At 38.0% G+C, this 21,587-nt stretch overlaps 1 protein-coding gene across 5 annotated transcripts in view; it reads right to left on the bottom strand.

Annotated features, from left to right (window-relative positions):
* Positions 1-16,635, bottom strand: part of LOC131218950 (DNA polymerase kappa) — a 39,516-nt gene extending 22,881 nt beyond the window's left edge. For 3 of the 5 annotated variants that reach the window (XM_058213863.1, XM_058213864.1, XM_058213865.1), the window contains exons 1-9: positions 16,489-16,635; positions 11,866-12,038; positions 9,279-9,452; positions 8,943-9,066; positions 8,741-8,841; positions 8,537-8,623; positions 7,057-7,152; positions 3,445-3,565; positions 1,344-1,472 (exon numbers count right to left, since the gene is read on the bottom strand). In XM_058213863.1, coding sequence (XP_058069846.1) covers positions 1,344-1,472; positions 3,445-3,565; positions 7,057-7,152; positions 8,537-8,623; positions 8,741-8,841; positions 8,943-9,066; positions 9,279-9,452; positions 11,866-12,038; positions 16,489-16,564 — 1,081 coding nt within the window. In that variant the 5' untranslated portion in view covers positions 16,565-16,635. Of the gene's footprint in view, positions 1-1,343; positions 1,473-3,444; positions 3,566-7,056; positions 7,153-8,536; positions 8,624-8,740; positions 8,842-8,942; positions 9,067-9,278; positions 9,487-11,865; positions 12,039-16,488 lie in introns of those variants that run through there. The other 2 variants (XM_058213866.1, XM_058213867.1) reach the window with 2 other exon arrangements.
* Between the last annotated feature and the right edge of the window lie 4,952 nt (positions 16,636-21,587).

The raw sequence follows: 21,587 nt of genomic DNA, 5'->3' as shown, positions 1-21,587 counted from the left end.
TTCATAAAAATGTCTGTAGTCCGATCAGATTGATGGACACCACATGTGGTCCGATCAGCCAGTGGACCAATTGGGCCCTACATGTGGTCCTATCACATTTTAGGCCCCAGATTGATTGGTTTCTGTCCCCACAAAACCATATGGTTGTCCTCTGTCAACCAAAGGTCAGTACAGTTAGGTTGTTTCCTCTCAGTTAATGGTTTCTTCAGTTGATAAATCCCAGCTTAGTTTTGATTTGAAGTTTCTTTAATTTTTCTTACTAAGTTTGCTTCTTGTGCAAGCTAGTTGGGTACCCAATCCCAGAAGGTTCATTTTACAAGTTGTCATAGAGATGTAAATGCATGTGGTCAGACATACAAATTTTGTTATGAAGTTCATGAATGAAGTTCTTTATTTTCTGCCGAGTCCAGCGATGGAAATTCTGGAATGGGACTCTCCTTTCTTCCAGTGCTGCAACTACAATGGAAAATAGAGTTGGTGTGACTACAATTCTACGTTGTCTAGGTCAATCTCAAGTTGGAGATGTTCCCATACGAGCTCTTCCCATTCATGATTATCTTGCAAAGATTCTAGACAATATCTTCTTTCCAATCAAATGATTAAAAGATCTGGTAAGAGTTCTAAATCATTCCTGGACATTTCTGCTACTAACAGTTATCATCTTGGCTTCTTTGATCAATGTTTTAGCTGTAGATTACTGGGAATTCTGTTCTCAGACACTGTCGTGAATCAGTTTTGGTACACTCCTGGCTGTCTAGGTCTTCACACACATTATCTTCTTGATATCTTGCTGAAATTAATTGTTCTAACTGAGTAAAACTTGCAGGAGTTCTTGTTTTCCTGCAACTCGCTTGCCAAATAGTTTCTAGAAATTTCTATTTCCAGATTGTCCTGGATCAAGTGCACTCAAGAGTATTTTGGCAGTTTAAGTAGCAATTAAGGATTCCTAGGATTATTTCAGTATTCAAAAGTTTCAAATTGAAAGATGTTAAGCTAACTTTAAAATTCGAAGTTGAAATAGTCATTTAACAGGCATTTCAATTTTTTATTTCATGGTTTACATTAAATCGGCACATGTTTTACTTTCCAGTATCCTAGCATCAAAGGAGACTATTACCCAGTCCAAATGTGTATTACTGTTTTTTTGAACTAGATTCAAAAGGGTAACTCCATCAAGTGCTTTTTTTTCCTGGTATGGCCACTGATTGCAAAGGGTCTGCAAAGAAATAATTGGCTCAAACCTAATAAAGACAGCATGGAGCACCCTTGATGAATCCAATGTAATCCAAGCATCTCTCTCTCTCTCTCTCAACTCAAAAATTAGAAGTTTTAAAAATGTTTACCCAATCTTTGAAAAAGCAACGTCTCATCTTCAGTGGCAGAAAATGTTCTCTCGCTGCTCATACTTTTCCGCAGCTTACCTTGAGGAGTATCAGTTTTCCCTATGCCCAATCCCACAGATAGAAAAAAGTCTGAATCACAATACAAGGAGATCTCTTAGATGGTGATGAAAATAGACACGGTACAAAATGTTCACCAACAGCATAGAGGATTCTCCAACTAGAAATATGCAATTCAATATAGTTGTAACATCAAATACAGCTTAATAAATACTAAAACCTAAGGCTAGACTGTAATCCCAGAAACAAGAAGATTTCTACAGAATCAAACAAAATTTTGTTCTGAATTTGTATGAATTATGTGAAAGTATTTGCAAAGAACATCTTCCATTTTTTATTAGTGAAAGAACATCCTTCATTGTGCAAGTCGTAGTTATTCTATATTTCTAATGAAGGCATGTTGTGCATTATATATTCATTCAGCTTATACTTTTTTCTGATTAGTAGCCATAAATCCAGCAGATAACATAATCAAAGTACTTTATTATGGTAACCCATCAGAAACTTCGATGCAATATTCAGTAAAAGAGATTGTATAGAAAAAGATTTTGAAAATGTCTGGAAAAACATCAAAAGGTGAGGCACTATCTTCCTTTGTGAACCCAACCACTAAATCCACAAGTATCAAACTGCAAAAGCAAAGGATGCTGCAACGAAACACAACCTCCAACAAAACTTTTGAGTTCCAAACTCAACACAAAATTTGAAGAACTTTGTCCAACAGTATTGCCTGTGCTTACCAAAAACTATTTTAGAATTTCCTATGAACAGCAGATTGTCAACATTTTACGCATCAAATCTTCCTTTTCTTCTTATGTTTTCTAACCATTTCTTACTTGATTCACTAGAGCCTTGAGATCTATAATGTAGAGAAAAGCCACACACAAAGCATTGCATGCTTCAGAACTATTAATAGAGACAACTATTGAAACTTGAAAGGGAAACCAAATCTAGACCTTTTGCTTTTTCGAATAATTGCAAACAAACCCTTATTATCTTTTTATTTCCATAGTGACCGTTCTTTTAACTTAAATTTGGTTAGCACTCTCCCATCGCTACATACAAATTCTTTCTTGTTTTAAAATGCTTCTCTCCTCCCTTCCAGAAACCTCTCCTTGTTAACCTCCCTCACTCTAGAGCAGTTAGAATGACTGCAGTAAATATCCAACAGTGGCTGGAAGTGGCCATTGCAAGCTTATCATCAAGTTCAAAGAACTTCATCTAAGCACACTTACGAAACCCTCTGTACGAGAGAAATTTTTCGATATCTTGAAAACAGCCAATAAACCTTAAATTTCACAATAGAACACAAATCCAAGACTACTCGAATTCCAATCTAACCAACAATTATATTTCCAGAGTCAAGATCATTTCTTCAAAAGTCTAAATGATTAAAACTAGGAAAGTAAGAGGTTGCAAACAGCCCAAAAAATATTGAGGCTTTCTTTGCTTGCAGAGTAAAAACGTGGAATCAATTCTTAGGGTTTTCATCATGTTAGTGATTTGGCACTTCCAAATATGGTGGAACTTTCACAGGCATTTTCTGATAGACAGTTCCAATTTTAGTTAAGCATGGAATCCATACAATATGATCAAAGTATAAAGGATTATATAATTGGAGCCAACAATGTGCATTGGGCTTGTTGCATTATGCCTCTCCAATCTCAACAAGATCACCTCCATGCCAAGTTGGATATAGAATCCTGAGTAAGGTTTCCATGGAATATTCTTTCTAATGGTCTTTCATGGACTTCAAAGCTCCAAAGAATAATACAAACCATAAGGTATGCTGAAGCTTTAGATCAAAATGATGGACATACACAATCAAGGACCATTGTGTTGAGTTAAAAGTAGTAGATAACCCATAGAACAAAACGATGGAAATGCACAATCAAGGACCATCGTGTCAAGTTAAAGGTAGTATATAACCCATAGAACAAAATGAAATGTCCGTACCTATTTCTATAAACAATCTTAGCAATATGAATCATACCTAATAGAGAATGCCAATGAAAACAATAAGAGGAGATGATCAGATCACAACCTGTTGAGCAATGAGAAAATAACGCACAAACGAAAGCACTCTTTTGTAGCATCTCTTCACACGTCATGATTCCAAGAACATCCCTTAGGACACTTTCTGTCACCTTCCCAATGCCTCCAATCTGTCACCGATTGTAAAGTGTGGTATATGATATAGAACAATGAAAGCAGCAGAAATACACTTAAGAGGGGTTAGAAGTTGCCTTGAGCCTTTCAATAAAAATAAGATGAGATTCTTAATAAGCATATCAATTATTCAGTTTGTTAACTAAATTCAAATCATAATATGGTGGAGTGTTCATTCCTTGTATTAAAGCAAAGAAAAGGGAGAAGTACAAAAAGCAGTTTGCAGTGCATGGAAGGATGGCATGGTTCGCTTATGGGACAATGTTTCCATAAATAAAACTAGACACACTAATGGGAGTTCCTATCAGATTCATGGCTATCCGTCTGCAACATATATTGCTACTATGTTGCACTTCCAGCTTATTTGATATTTATCCCTCGTATTCACCTCTTCAATCTTATGGATGACGTTCTTCATTGCTCAATAACTGAATAGGTCGACCAATTCCCAAAATATTTACTTCTCTGCCTTTATCATGTCATCAATTATTTGCCGTATTATGAATTTATGGTACAGAAAAGCTACCAGTCACAAGGTTACTCGGTTCTCAATCTCCCTTGTTCCTGCAGACTGGAACTATATTGCTTCTGTCTTAAAAATGGAAAACCTACCATTTTTATCTCATCTGAAGATGTCTTATGTAATTTCATATTCATCGGAAGATATTTAATTGATTTTGTTCCTATTCATCATCCCACAACTTCCACAACAGATATGGAGCAATGATTTCTCTGTCTGAAAGAATGCGATGTTGGATTTCACATTTGACGCGCTAATGAGAGAACCTGAGATACATGTTTCCTTTCTAGGTAGGTAAGCCGGGATCGAACCCATTAACCCATGGTTGTGACACAAACCACTCTAATTGAGCATGTGGCTTAATCAAGACATGCCCTACCTTTGCATAAGGAAATGAGGTGGAAGTTGTAGGTAGGCTCCTTTCTTCGAACAACATTTTTGATAAGTACTCTTATACAACCAATGGAAGAATGTCCTAGATAGCTTTTTGCTTCTCTTCTCCAAGAGCTATAGGGCTTGACTGAGAAAATGTTCATCAGCAGCAGCAGCCTTATCCCAACTAATGGGGTTGGCTACACGAATCTTGTTCGGCCATTCCACTCTATCAAGGGCCATTACTTCAGTTAGAACATAGGTCATCAAGGCTTTTCTTACTACCTCCACACACATATGGGCCTTCCCTTGCCCTTTAAGAGACTTCAACTTGCACCAACTCACTCCTAAATGGCACAATTCTTGTTCTCCGCTCCGCATGACCAAAGCATCAAAGTCTAATTGCCCTCATCCTATTATCTGTTGGTGCTGCTCCCAAGTTCCCTTGAATGAATTCAATTTTAATTCTATCATTCCTCATCCTGCCACTCATTCAATCTTAGCATCCTCATTTCAGCTACAGCCTACATTCAATTGAGACAAGGTTCATGACTTCAAGAATTGACTTTTACTCCTGCATCATTCATGGGAGTTTTATGCTCTCATCATGGTGGACCGTTACGCCCATCACAGGGCTGTAACGGCCATTACGTAATGGTAATAGTGGCAACCATCATGCATTACGGAAAAAAATGACCAGTAACAACCATTACAGCTCCTATAATGACCGTAACAGTCCATTGCGAGACCAATACAGGTTTTTTCTCTTTTTTTTCCTAAGGAAAACAAAAAAAACCCCCATAATAGCCGTTATGGCCTGTATTGTAACGATAATGGTGATGGCCGTTACAGCCACCGTGACTATAACGAAATACGCTGGCTCTCATTGAGAGTCTCAAGCCCGAATAATGGAGGGTTGCTTCAAGTTTACAGCCAGTATCAAATGTTTGTCGTAACTTTCATCATGAATCCAGATTATATGACATTCCAAACTCGTGTTAGGGTGTGTTATGGCCCTTGATAGAGCGGAATGGCAGAAAAGGATTCACATAGCTGACCCAATTAGTTGGGATAAGGTTTAGATGATGATGATGATGACAGTTCTTTCATCATTTGAAAAATGTCCCCAATGCTTCAATGACAACATTAGTTCCAAGGATTATGTCGGTGGTGGGCACATGATGGCTCCAAATCAATTAGGCTTTACAAGCAAGGTATTCCATAACGGTAACAATGGCCGTAACAGCCACCACCATTACCTTTACAATACAGGTTGTACGGCCGTTACGGTCTCTTTTTTTATATCTAAAAAAACGAAAATGCTATATCCGCCCCATAATGGACCATTATGGAGCCGTTACAGCCTTTACGGAGGGCATAACAGAACATTACAAGTCATTTTTTCTGTAATAGTCATTACGACCCCATAACATGTAATGGTTGGCGTTACCTCCACATAACACCCTTTACGGTCCCCTAATGGCCATTACGATTCACCATGAATTACAAATGGTCGCCAAATTCTTGACAGTCTCCTAAATGGCCGACAAAGTTATTAATGCATCTTACAAGTTTGGTTATAAGGTGATGCCCATAAGAGAAAACTTGGATTAAGCCTATAATAGAGTTGCTCTCATAAGCACTTGAACTAGAAGCGGCAAAGGATATGAGATGAGACCAAGGTGGCAAATATCAGTAGCAGAGAGCGCAACGACTAGAACAAAAATGATATGATAAGGGCATATATGTGACTTTTTTACCAAAACAAAATGTGGAAATACATTAGGAAAAAGAAAAGATGGGAAACACAGGAATCTATCCTTTATTTATGTTTTTCACATGTATTTAATGGTGTATCGGAACATTCTTTCTTTCTATCTTCTTGGCCTGCTGAAATCCAAGTTTTAAGTGTTTAGGCTCTAAATTTTGTGTTAAAGCATTTGGGAACCAGAAGTTCTTTGGTTGGTCATTAATTCTTACTGTCCATATTTTAAGTTTCTAACCGAACATCACTAAAACCACCAAACATTAATCCAGAATTAAAATCTCTTATTACAATCACAAATATCAAGAATGCCAAATCATGAACAACATACCATTGTAAGTAGTTATATGCATATTAGACCAACTTAATCCAAGACCATGATAACAGGTGGGTAGCAGGAAGTGGCAAAATATGTAATGGACGCATAATATATGCTATTTATGGTGTAGAAAATCACAACTTATCTATCTAATTCACACAGTTCTAATTAGTCAAACATCAGCAAATTTTGTTTAAGACATGAAAATATGGAAACTCAACCAAATATGCCTTAATAAAACACACATTACGTGTGATAAGATGAGATAGGGTGCCACTATGTTGACATACAACAAAACAAAGAGAGAGAAAAACACCTCTTAAATAACAAAGAAGAAAATAAAAAAGCAAAGAAAGAAAAAAGAGAGATGATGCATTATGGGTCATGACAAAATTGATTAACATTCATGACCAAAAACAACAATTGCGGCGTTGCCCCATTCCATGACAAAAACAGATCACAAACTAATATCACAAAATCTTCCAAACACATGACAGGGTAACAGAAATACCTTCCTTATCGGTAGCGATGATATAAATGTCATGACAGCCATCCGGTCATTTGGCAAAACAAACTGCCCATTCGGCTTATTTATATCCGAGCAAACCTAACAATAGACATGAAATTTCAACTCTAAAAAGAAGGAAACAAAACACATAACAAAAGCAACAAAAAATATGGAAGGCAACAAAATAATCTTTAACGGGATTATTAATATCCACATGATCAAATTAGAGAATTCCCTTTATCATCTACTGGAGTTATAAATGAAAGGCAACAAAAATATGAAAGGCTTTAGAGTTTAGAACTATTCAATGTTTTAGAGAAGCAAAGACGAATACAGCTTTCATCCAATCTCTTATAAACCAGATGCATCCCAAGGGTAAATCTTGTTGTAAATCGAGGTATGGCCCCACCCATTGTAGCCATTTCCTACCCTGTGATCCAGAAATGAAGCAATAAGCTTATGCAAGGAAAGAGTAGGATTACTCCCACCTATATGTTATCCATACACGACTGCCACCAACTCAATTTCCTGCTTCTGTTGCTGGCCCCTTTGGGACACATCATGTTGTTCTATAAGTTGTTTGAGCACACCTGTTCAACCATTGTACTTTACATTGTGTTTTCACACCATAATCATCAATACAAGTCCTAGCTATTTGGGGTCAGATTTACAAATCTTTGTTTCGCCAACAAATCCAGTCTAAGGCCCTATCATTAGCAAATAAACAGGCCCTCATGTCCCTTTTCACTACCTCATTCGAAGTCCTTCCCCTTTTGGGACCTTGAACCCTCAAATCAAAATTTTCATTCAAAAGAAAATTTCAAATGAAAGCTCCCTCCTCATCAAGGTTGTCTTCAGTTTTCATAGCACATGGTTGAACCATCTCAATATGCTTTCCATCATGTTATGGGTCAGGTTTGGGTCAGGGTCAGCATCAAGGTCAAATTGAGCTCAACATTTACTAAATAGGCCCAAAAATCAGGCCCAAGTCCAACCCATGACCTTGATGCCTAACCCAAAAGGAGATCACCAAGCCCGGTTCAATCCTACACATTTACGATAAAACAAAAAAGACAAGCTCAAACTCCAGACCTCTCAAAGACCAATTTGCTCTTGAAGCAACCCTGCATCTGTTGAGTTCTTCAATTTAATAAAATATAAACCATAGTGACAAATATAAGCGACATATTGAAAACCATAGTAACAAATATCTGCAATATATTGAAAATGAAACCATGATGACGAATATCGGCAACATATTGAAAATGAAAACCATAATGACAAATATCACGGACAAGTGGAAATTGATGATATTAGAAAATGTTGACAATTATCATTGAAATAATGCAATATCGTCACGGAATTTTTGGAAAATGATAATATTAGAAAATGTTGTCATATTTCGACTTATCCTTGAAATTTTGAAACAACGCTATGCTTGGATTTCAGTCATCAACCATGAGTCTTACTAATAAAGTTGCACCTTTGCAAGCAAGCGATTTGGTGCCACGCCAGCACTACATGTAAGACCAGTCACCTCGTAAACATCTGTCCTGAGCTCTTCAGCAATCTTCACAAAGATGATATTTAAATTAGGACAGACACCCTTACGCAATATAACAAATGATATGATAAAGCACAATGATCTACACAGTGATTCCAGTTGGGCAATCGTACTTAAACTTACTTCTTCACCCCTCACACCTCTTTCTTTGCAGACCTCGGTTATATTGAGGTATGCTTCATCCAGACTAGTTGCTATGAAGTTGGGATCATACTTCTGAAAAACTATTGAAAAAAGAAAGAAAGAAAGAAAGAAAGGACAAAGCTAAAAGGAAAAATAATAATTTGAACTCATTTAAGATACATCATCAGAGCGCAACACTAACCTTTTCTTGTCAGTTCACTGTAATAAGTATATTTCTTGAAATTTGGGGGAGCAAAAATCAAATCCGGGCATAATTTACATGCAATAAAACCAGGCATTGCAGCACGAACCCCAAATCTCCGAGCCTGAATCATCCAGAGGAGTTCATTCGTGCTTAAAACAGAAGTTGATAATGTAAATTGAAAACATCAGTAGTTATTCTTTGAATGGGAATGCACAGTCACATAAGTATGTTAAGGCAATCAAGACTGCACAAGCAGAAGCCTGACATTTGGCATCAAACTCAATAGCACAAGCAGAAGCCTGACATTTGGGGCTTACAAGAACCAATGCGCACCTCATAACTAGCTGTGCAGATCATAGACATGCCACCAACAGCTAATGGCTTCCCCTTCAATGAAGGATTTTCTAGTGTCTCAACAGCAGCATAAAAAGCATCCATATCAACATGTAGCCAAATTTTTGACAGGTCACGTGTAGCTTCCAGCTCTGAGATTCTTTTATCAGCAATCTGGGAAGTAATATAAAGAGCATGATAAGGGATCCTGTGACACAAACATAAGCAAGTTGAATAGCAGTAGCATAACATTAATGGAGAGAGGGAGAGAAGATGCTTGGAAAGTTCCTATGATTCTTCAAGAATGGACCATGGCATGGCTCCATTGTCAAGAAAGATGAGTTGAAAACAATCCAAGCACACACATATAGCATGAAACAAGTAGTAACTTCTACAATGTATCTCAAAGGATACTTTACCATAACATTAAAAAATGTTCTTCATCATTGCCTTCTAAGCCTTATCCCAACTAAATGGGGTCAGTACACGAATCGTGTTCTGCCCTTCTTGTCAGGATTCATGGGAAAAATATGTGGCCAAAGTTTGACTTCGACTGCCAACCTGATGCACCCCTTCTTTTTCCAGGCCTGGGACTAGCAATGAGAATGGAAAATTCCCACTAGGGGGATTCAGACCTACACTAAATTTGAGTGATTTAAATCTGAGCCATTATAAACTTTTGGTTTGTATGCAACTCAATATCTGGTGTGGATCATGTCATCCCTATTTTTATTGTGTCAGACTTCACATTTGGAAATTTCAGCATGTGTTAACAGTTTCCTTGCCTACAATGCATGTGTTCGGTGGCATTGGTCTTTAAATAATAAAAGTTTTATACATACATGCATATATATATATATATATATATATATATATATATATATATATATATATATATATATATATATATAAACTTATGATGATTGAATTTTAATAGTATGAATAACAACAGCATCCCCATTCCATATCCAAGCTTTTGGAACTACCAAGTCACAACAACGTTTCTATATCCATGTTCACCTCCATATTAGGGCATCAAAGAGTAAAAACCCAAACATTCAGTGAACATCAGCTGTTTTGACAAGTGAAAACCAAAAGAGACTGTTTATGTTTCCACATTATTGATTATGAATTTTGATAGATAAGGCTAGACTGCTAGAGTTTTAGATGAATCAATTTAGACCAGGGTATTTTTGGGATACATGGGTGGCATTTTGCTATGCATTGGTCTAAATGTGGGTATAGTAAGTATAGGAAATTTTAGAAATGGACAAAATCATTTCCTAGAATTTCCTCAACTCTGACGGCTACTTTAAAATTTAAGGGTGGCTGAGCCGCATAACCTTCCTCCCTTGAAGGCCTTTAAGTTGGAGCTTCTCTGACGGTGAGAGACATGGTCTACAATGTTTTTTTTTTTTTCCCTTTCTTCTGGATGGTATTTTTCTTACCAATCTCCAAAAAGAGTTAAAAGGATTTCTGGTTTCTTATTCTTCCAGAATAATATTTCAACATCCCCAATACCTTCACCTTCTTCTCATTATTTTTGGGTATTTTAAGGAGGAAGAGCAAACTCCTACAGCTAGGATATTCTAGAGTCACTATAGGGCGAATGGGTATGACCCTTACCTGAGGAATCAGATTGTACAACCCATTCCATTACCATATTCTTTCTTTGATGTTGTAGGGAGGAGGAGGAAGCTTTATGCAGTCCAAAAGAGATTAGCTCCTAGTGAAACATTTGTGGGGAAAAAATGCATCGTCGTCATCATCTTAGCTTTCTCTGAGCAATTTGGGTTGCCTTTTAAATGATAGATTGGCAAAAGTTCTAAGATCGGCTGCCAACTAGGCATTGACCTTCCTCTTTTCTTTTCTTTTCTTTTTCTTTTCTTTTCTTTTCTTTTTTTCCGAATGGTCATCATTCTTCCTCTTTTCCCAGTGATCTATGGAAAATGCATAGTGCAAAAAAAATAAAAAAATAAAAATTTACATGCTCAACTTGTAGCCTCGATGGTACATGCTAATATAGTTTCCAAATAACTACCAATTCGCAGTTAAGGGAGAGGTGACTGAGGAGAAATAAGAATGTTCAATAACTGAAATGGCTAAGCCATATTCCATATCAGTCTCTTATCCTTATTAGAGTGTCTGAATCAAGTAATCCAGATTTTTTTTTAAAGAATCCAAGTATCACAATGGCAAATACTTTCAATGCCCTCTTTAATAGCTCTTATCACCCAAGTATAGATCTTGAGATCTTGCAATGCAACTTCATAGCTCATATCCCTTGAAGTCTTCATTCTAACCAATTGGTCTTTAATAGTAAATCTATCTGCATACAATGAGAGAGAGAGAGAGAGAGAGAGAGAGAGAGAGAGAGAGAGAAAGATCGTTGGCAGCAATAAGCAAATTCTCAATATTATTGTGCAAATTATACAGTATTATACAAGCAGTATGGCACTTTAAAAGCCAAGGCAGTGACAGAGAAAAGGAAATCTGATTTAAATATTAAAGTCCATGGAAAAACCCTCAAGAGAAAAGGAAGGCAACTTTTTAACAAAATATGTAAAATGCCAATCTTCAAACACACCATCTGAAAATGAGATATATCCAGCGGCGAGAGCTTTGCACATAGAGCACGCATGTGCTCTATTTTTTGTTGTATGAATGCCTCCTTGCGTTGCTCATTCTCGAAATATTTTGAGCCTTTGCTCATCTCATAGACTATCCTTTGCACTTTCTCCTTGTCAACTCCATCCATTCCTAAAAGATTATGAGTGAATAATATTAGCTGTCATGGTCTCCAAAAGAACGCTGGGGAGAAGGTAGGTGGTTTGGCAAATCTGAGGTGAGATGCATCATAAAGCATCTCAAGATTATCAAAATTTGAGGAAGTTTAACAAACTGATGAGCAGCAATATAAGAAATAAAAACAAACATCATGGTCAAAATTTACAACATACTTCAGCACTTACAATATAAAAGCTGAAATCAAGTAAAAGACTTGTGGCATTTAATTTATGGTGTTGGTCTCAGCAACAGGTTTTTGTGAGTAGGCGGACATCAAACTTTAACTAGATCCAAGTCAATTTCCATATCAAGTTTTTATCTTCTTTTCCTTTTTTATAAAGTGAACACATCAACAACGTACTAAAACTGTAAAGCAGAAAGATACCCAAGAAAGGGTGGGAAGTGTAAAATATACATTTTACACAATGCACATAGTTCGGGGATAATGTACTCAAGAGTTTGAGAAATTGTCCACCTTACTCTCTCCCATGTGAAACATGAATATAAAATCTGGTTTCCACACAAGGAAATTGAATCTTGTACTTATCATGTCTTTTAGTAAATCGCCTCAAATAGCTAAGAGAAATACGCATGCATTGCAAAGGACAGTTTTCATTGGTTCTGATCGAACAATAAATCGCCTGAATTCCAAATTTAATATGGAAATATAACTGTGGAGTCATTAGACGGAATTTCATCTCAAAGCTGTCACATAAAGGTTGCAATCCCTATGGACACCCCAAAACCCTTTCATCTACCCCTTTTTAATTCCTTGCAGGAAACAATTCACATGATGCATCCTAGAAACTTAACTGTCATCTAGAGAATGTTTTACTTTCTTCGGGTGGATTATATATCAGTTTGGGCAAGATAGAAATAAACCAGTAGATCAGTTTGACTTGGACAACAATTTTTAAAAAAGAGGGTCCCTTAATGACTCAGCTTCCAAGCAGATAGCACCTAGATGATGCTTTTGTGGGACTATTTATCTAAGGAAACAAAGTCAATTAGGATTTGTTTCTTGTTTCAAAGCAACCCTAAATAGCAAAGAGAATAACTTTGACACTCTAGCAAAGTGTGATGGATGACAAGCAGGCACTTAGAAATTACCTAGAAACTGCATGCGTGGCATACAAGTAACTCAAATTCAACTGTCCAAATTATGGGTACCACCTTAGATGTATCATGAAACAAAATTTACTCTATTGACTATCTGACTATTGGATTGGTGGACATTTACTAACTTAAAAATGAAGAATATCCAATGGTCCTATTCAACAAACGCATATCCAGGAATCAAAGATTAGGAATGTTCAACCAATCTGATTTTGGGACTCTAACTTAGCAACTCCGGCTCCACCATTGAGATGGTTTAATCTGAGTCAATATATACCACATGTGCAATTTCTTAGTACTGCTTGTGTATCAAGCATCATACTCAACAAGAGTATCAAATAACTCCTCATGCCAAAATGAGGATTGACCAACAATCAAGAATCAACTAGGACTAGCGTGGGCAGGCCTGGACACATGACATGGGTGCTAGGGGTCAAAGTTTCCTACAGTGACTCTTCAAAAAAATTGCCCTGAAATGTCTAGCATGGCAAACTCCAAAAATCTAGGCGTGGGAACACTTCTGTACACAAACAAATAATATTTTGATTAAAAGGTCAATTTTAAAATAGAATAAATTATAAAATAAAACGCTAAAAGTATTTATTTATTTTTTAAAAGAAATTAGAAAATAATATGGACAAAGTTCCAACAAAATCCAATTACTTTTAACCAAAACTAAGAAATAATTGATGAACAAAACATCAAAAAAAATCATGCATAATCATCTCAAGCAATAGCTTTTTGTTTGAACATCACTTGATCTCTTAAAAATTAGAAAGCACCAACAAAAGAACTAAAAAACAACAAGGCTTTTGCCTGTTTTGTTATATGGGCCATGGTACCTACAATGAAAAATGAACTAAATCTAGAGGGTGAGAAGAAGTCCTTAAGAGTAGTTTCTCCAGCAATAAGAACGGTGGCAAGCTTGAGGGCTAGAGTGACTAGTGAGATATCTTTGGCTTGGCAAAAGAAATTCACATAACAAAAAGAAAAAGATAGAGAGAATATTATCAAGAGAGAGAGAGAACAAGAGAAAGAAGAATGAAAGGAAAGATTTTTGGAGCATATGTTTGAACTCCTCACTTGAAGTATCCAACTATCCATCATGCGACGCTTTCCGATGACATCACTAGGACACTTTGTCCGGATAGAATTTGATCTGTCACGTCGTGTCCCGGAGTATCCAAGTGTCCCCAGTTTTGGCATGACAAGATCCCAGAAGGTAGAAGTGTACAGGTAACGTTAGGCAGGTCCTGTCAGGCTTCCAAGCTCCAGCTGCCACAGTTCAAACTTGGGTTTGACTTCTAGTCATGCAGGTCAAACTGGTCCTCAACTTCGGGCTGATCCATAGACGAACCGATGCTGGGCCAGGCTGGATAACCTTTTCTATAGAGGCCCCACCCAACCCAAAGCCTGGGTGTTGGCCCATTTATGATTGACATGAATTCTAAGCCAAATAATAAACAGGCCCATTGAACTCTAGTCTAGGCTGATTAGGCCTGAATCTGGTCAATTGCTACCTGTACTAGGTGCAGGTACCCACTCCCTAGAGTTCTCGCTTTAAGAGTTTATCATTCCATCTCAAACTTCTACAGGGATGCTAGAGTGTGTACGGATGCGCAAGAGTGTGTTTGGATGCACTTTCAAATTGATTTGCAATATAGTCCAATAAAGTGGAAATTGCCAAATTACACTTTCCTTGCAATTTATATTGATGATCTGGGCTCCAAATTGCGATTGACATAATTGCAACTTAGGACTACTTCCTCATTATGAACGCTAGGTCACTTCATTAGTTTTGCCAGTTCATCTTGACTAATATGAATGTCCACAATTCAAGTTGTTTATGTATCCAAATGCAGACTTAGGAAGGTATAATCCTACAAAAGTTTAAACAAATTGTTGGATTCAAGATACAACCACTCACCCTAATAACAGTGCGAAATCAAGTAATCCAAACCAAAACAGTCCGGCTACTTTTGATGCCCTATTAGATCAAACAGACAAAATAAGTTGAAGAAAGTGACAACTTCGAATTACAATTATACTGATGTGTAGTTCCCACGATGCATCACACATCCTCATGTGCAATAAGATGCCATTTAATTGAATTAAATACTTGTCATGCAAACAGGAAACAGGATAGAACTCTTAAAAACACTTCAGGGGAGTATTAGGAACTCCACTAAGGTCAGAACTGCCCTCAAACTAGCCCAAAGAGGTTTGAACCAACCTCAGGGTGGCCTGAACAGGACTGGACGACAAGGACCAATCCTAGTTCCACCTCAACTAGCTAGAACCAGCGCAAAATGGCCCGGGATCAGCCTGTACTGGTTCTAGTTCAGCACAATTTGGTCTGAGCCGAACTAAACTGGACTTAGTTCAGCCTGCCCTGGACTGTCCAGAACCGAGTATGGTGTGGCTTAGTTCAAGCTGAAACAAAGATGGACAGCGTCCTTATCCATCTTTGCTCTGACAGAGTTGAGATAGCCTAAACCAGCACACTGCAAGCATGCACGTGCATGGACACACACACGCACATACCCTCTACAAAGATTCCTATCCAATAGGAATCTTTTTCGAAAAGAAAAAATACAGACAAAAACTGGAGTTATTTATCTTCTCCCGTTGACCGTCAGAGCTGCACAAGCATCCTGCTCTGATGCCATTACTGACAGCATAACACAATTCAGAGGCGTCTCAATACGGATCTTGAGAATTCAGATCACAAAATGAAGCCAAAGTAGCTAAATAGTCTAGCAACCCACAATCCAACCACCATGGAATGGAAAGACAATATTCACCCCTCATATCCAGCAGTGCAGATGGCAACAAGAGGGAGATCATTCATGATTGATGAACGAGATAACTGATAACCAGAAGCCAGCCACGCCAATTCCTCTTTCCTCTCTTTTTCTTCCTATTTTCTATCTCTTATTCTCCATCGATTCAGAATAAGTTTTAGGGGTGGAGTCTCCTAGACTTGCGCCGCAAGGAATGGGTGGCCCACCCACTAGGGGTATCCTAAACGGCCCACACGTCCTTGTTGCAGTTTGGTCATTTCCGCTCCACTGAACTAATTATTGCAATCGAATTCAATAGCGCATCCAAACACAGCCTTGTATAAATTATCAGAGGAAAAGGTGACCAAAAGTGGAGTTCACCTGATTTTGAAATTTCAACTGGAATTCACCAAATCCAAACCAAAATAAAATAAACATCAGCACAGATAAATTAGGAATTGAGAAATCTAACAGAATGGTTTTGCCGATGGAAATAGAAAATTGAGATCGTGCAAGAGAATCACCTGCTTTGGCATTTGTATATACGGTAGTATAAGACTGCCATGGCCGATCTCCTCCTCCATCTGACCTCCCTCCCATCTCTCTCTCTATGCAGGAGGGAAAAGACCGCCAAAATAGAGGCTTTCGCGGTATTTATAAAGACATGCCACTGCGTTCGCGCGAGGATAGGTTTGAAGAGATGAGCCGCGGGCACACGTGTGCACATTACCTACTGGCACACGTGTGAAGTATCATGTGCCGTAGGCGGGGCAGACTTTGAATTGACGCGGATAGCCTGCCAAAAGGCTTTCGCATGAACTTCCAACGGGAGCCATGTGGGGCCGCTGATGTTTGCGAGAAATCCACCTGTCCATCCGTTTTGCCTAATTATGCTGACCTAAAAATGAGGTAGATCTTGAGGATGGAACATCCACCGTTGAAACATTCATGGAGCTGGTGGAGCCGTAGAAGCTTTGGATTATGTTAATATTTTTGTGTTTTCATCCGATTAGTAACGAACTTATAAAGGAGCGAATGACACAAACATTTTTTACCCGCATTTTTCTATAATGTGGCCCACTTTGCTTTTAAATTTCTCTCATTTTTTGGTCCATGTCTTAGTATTATTGGGCGAGAGAGATGGACAAGGTGGATTTCTCAGGAGAAATTTACGACTGTGGACCCCACCTTTTATCGAGCGGTATTTTTAACGCAAAACAAACTTAACATATCAACTTAGACCTTCACGTACGGACAGCGAATTTTAGGACGAAAATACCTCTCTTTACTATGGTTTTGTGGCCTCATGGCTACGAATTATAACCGTAGCTATATATAATATAAGCCGTAGCTATAGATCCGAATCGTACACCCCCACCACTTACTGCCCTGTCCGGCAGAGCCACGCCTATCTGGCAGCCTCCCTATAGCTACGGATTATAACCATAGCCATAGGTATTTTGCTATCCAAACAAAATAAATAAAATTTATTTTTTATTTTTTTTTGGGGTTAGCTTGTTAGTACACACCCATGTCAGTCCACACACTCCATGTTAGCCACCCCCGCTAGGGATCGATGCCAAGACCTCAAGTGTTGAAACGAAGTATCTCCACTCAGTTTGCAAGTTGAGCTATGGATCTGGGTGTAACAAAACAAATAATCACATCAAAGGAAATCTATTTTCTTTTTCTATTGTTTGGCACTGAATCCATGGTTTCCAAACATAGCCTAATGGAAAGAAGGTAAAAATAATAATAAATAAAATAAAAGGATGCAGTTCTTTAAGATGAGATAGTGTTATTGGATTTACAGAACAGTTGAATGACCTTCATTTTTATGGCTCGACAGATGTTAAGGCACTAACTTTCATTTGAAGATGGCTTTTATTACCATGATTTTTTACAGAAAAGAATTCAACTCGTGAGAACCTCTTATGTTTGAGAAAATAGCTGATGTGTTACCATTTGGATTAGTATCAAAATAAGAATGTATGGTTATCTTGCCAATATTCTGAATCCTTTTTTATGCCAGCTCAACTGTGTCTGTCAGAAAGATTTGGCTATATGATGAAAACCTGTCTTAGTGAATAGTGATTATTACTTCAACTTTGGTTAGAATTGAGCGAGGCAACCTAGGACTTGAGCAAGACAACGTAGAAATTGAGCGAGGGAACCTATGAATTGAGCGAGGGAACCTTGAATTGAGCAATGCAAAATACAAATTGAGCGAGGCAACCTAGGAATTGAGCGATGCAAACTACAAATTAAGCGAGGCAATATAGAAATTCAGCGGGGCAAACTGGGAAATGAGCGTGGCAAACTAAGAATTGAGCGAAGCAAACTACAAATTAAGCGAGGGAACCTAGAAATTCAGCGAGGGAACCTAAAAATTCAGTGAGGCAACCTAGGAATTGAGTGAGGCAACCTAGGTATTGAGCGAGGCAACGTAGAAATTCAGCGAGGCAAACTACAAATTGAGCGAGGCAACCTAGGAATTGAGCCAAACAAACTAGAATTTCAGCGAGGGAACCTAGAAATTCAACGAGGCAACCTAGGAATCGAGTTAGGCAAACTACAAATTTAGCCAGGCAAACTACAAACTCAGCAAGGCAACCTCGAAATTCAGTGAGGCAATCTAGGAATTGAGTGAGGCAACATAGGAATTAAGAGAGGCAAACTACAAATTGAGCGAGGCAACTAAGAAATTGAGCGAGTCAAACTACAAATTAAGCGAGGCAACCTAGAAATTCAGCAAGGAAACCTAGAAATTCAGTGAGGCAACCTATAAATTGAGTGGGGCAAACATGAATTTTAGCAGGGCAAACATGAAATTCAACGGGGCAAACATGAAATTCAACTGGCAAACTGGGAATTGAGCGGGACAAACATGAAATTGAGTGGGGAAAACATGAAATTGAGCGGGGCAAGAATGAAATTCAGCGGGGGAAACATGAAATTCAGCAGGGCAAACATGAAATTCAGCGAGGCAAACTAGAAATTGAGTGGGGCAAACATGAAATTGAGCAAGGCAAACATGGAATTGAGCAGGGCAAGAATGAAATTCAGCAGGGTAAAAATGAAATTCAGCAAGGCAAACTAGGAATTGAGTAGGGCAAACATGAAATAGAGCAGGGCAAACATGAAATTGAACGGGGTAAGAATGAAATTCAGCGGGGCAAACATGAAATTCAGCGGGGCAAACATGAAATTCAGTGGGACAAACATGAAATTGGGCCAGGCAAACTAGGAATTGAGTGGGGCAAACATGAAAATGAGCGGGGCAAGAATGAAAATGAGCGGGGCAAGCATGAAATTGAGCGGGGCAAACATGAAATTGAGTAGGGCAAGCATGAAATCCTCGTGCTCTTCAATCTACCAACTAAGGGACCACACGTGGTATCCCATTGGATAACCAAACTTTCTTGCATCACTAATGAAGTTCAAAACAGGATCAATTGAACCTCGAACAGGATTTTATGACATTTAGTTCTAGTCATATCGGTCCGTAGAAGTCTAAAAGGATGGAAATTAGATAGGGTGAAAGGTCAACTTGAAAAGGGCCCTGGGATAGGTGGCTAATATATGAAAAAATGATTTGTTAAACAATGGGACCCACAGATCTACCGAGTACATGAAGCATATCATCAGGCCAAGCAATGTGGGAATTGCATTTTATGGCATAGAGGTAAAAACAAATTAAAAATGATCTCACATCCATTCTACTTGTTTCTTATATGATTAATTACATTATCACAACTCACTCCACCTGAGCATCCAAACAATAGTCTTATATAGAGAGAGGGAGGGAGGGAGCATCCAATGGGCCCTACTGTTAATGACTGACAGAAATTCAGTGGGGCAAACTGAAAGTTGAGTGGGGTAAGAATAATCACATGTATTTGGGTCAGGTAGGGTCGTGTTGGATTTGTTTCGAGTATAGTGAACTTTAGCGGGGCAAACTGAAAGTTGAGCGGGGCAAACAAGAAATTGAGCGGGGCAAACATGAAATTTCAGCGGCGCAAACATGGAAATGAACGGGGCAAACATGGAATTGAGCAGGGCAAGCAAACATGAAATTCAGTGAGGCAAACATGGAATTGAGCGGGGCAAGCAAACATGAAATTGAGCGGGGCAAACATGGAATTGAGCGGGACAAATATGGAATTGAGTGGGGCAAACATGGAATTGCCATTAATGACCTTAGTTCTGATATATGGTAGCAGATGAGGCTGAAAAATGTATAGTAGTTGGATATTGAATGATTAAAAGCATTAACCACTTCCGTTGCTTTTTTGCATATACACAAGATTCAATAGGCTGAAAAACAACCATTGAGTTTGTGTTTTATGTTTAGTTAATAGAGAAGACAAGCTCTTTATACCAAATGACATACAACTGAAGAAAATTTCCAAGCAAATTGTACGAGGTTTACAATAATCTTGTATTCTCAAAAAAATTTCAAGTATGTGCATTTCAGTCTGAGTTATTTCTCTAATCACGATAGCCTTGAGAGGGTTGATCCAAGGGATGGGTTAATTACAAAAGGACCGATTAAAACTATATTGGGTTATCTTGCTGGCATAATAATCTTAGGACCAGCAAGATAACCCAATATAGTTTTTATCAGCCCTTCTGCAGTCAACTCATCCCTCGGATCTACCCTCCCAAGGCTATCGTGATTAGAGAAATAACTCAGACAGAAATGCACATACTTAAAAAATTTTGAGAATATAAGATTACTGTAAACCTCGTACAATGTATATTCAATGATGTATATAATACAATGTATATAACATGAAATGGTACATGAGTGGGACAACAATGTATAATGTATATTCAACAATGAAATTAATATAATGTATATAATACAACATCTCTCCAAAATTCCTCCCATGCCCTGGACAAATATCATCTACAGACTAAAGACATGCAATCGTATGCTATTGACTTCTTCCAATCGGTGATGAATTTTTGCATATCTGTTTCCGCCAAGGTGAGACCACTACACAAAATGTCGATGAATTTTATTACGAATATGCTGCAGTCATAACCATTCTCCTGCTTCGGCGCCGATTCATTGACTCTGACGGTCCACTTCTTTCCTTCAAGCGCAGTGTTGTCTCCAATAATATGGAAGAGAATAGGGAGTGCATCAGTCATCTTTTTCATCTTCTACCTGTACTTTAGTAATGGATTTGTGCATAAGCTATCCAAAACAACGATTTCTCTTACTTTAGGATAGATGACCAGCAAAAACCAATGTGAATTTTCATGATTTATGGGCGCATATCAAGAAATAATATATTAGTCAAAACATGATAGAACACATTACAGTCAGAGATGATGTTCTGAGACGAGTACATTACCCATTCGTAACACCAATTCGCTTTGGCGTATGATTTATCTTGTTGCTTGGCAATTGCATAGGCCGTGGTCAGCTTGCCTATTAGCGAGGCCTGTTCTAATGCCAATTTTGAGGCACAGTATGTGATCAAAACTAGCAAACACCCCTCAAGGCTTTGCTGTTACAAACATGATCAAAGTTTAATACATGTAAGAAAATAAAAAAGAAAAATAGATTATGGATTGCCGAATTAAATAGTTACTGTAAAATATGTAGGAC

Source organism: Magnolia sinica, chromosome 11, assembly GCF_029962835.1.
Source record: "Magnolia sinica isolate HGM2019 chromosome 11, MsV1, whole genome shotgun sequence".
NCBI classification, from domain to species: domain Eukaryota; kingdom Viridiplantae; phylum Streptophyta; class Magnoliopsida; order Magnoliales; family Magnoliaceae; genus Magnolia; species Magnolia sinica.
Note: the sequence above shows the minus strand (reverse complement) of the source record. Positions and strands in the feature narration are given on the sequence as shown.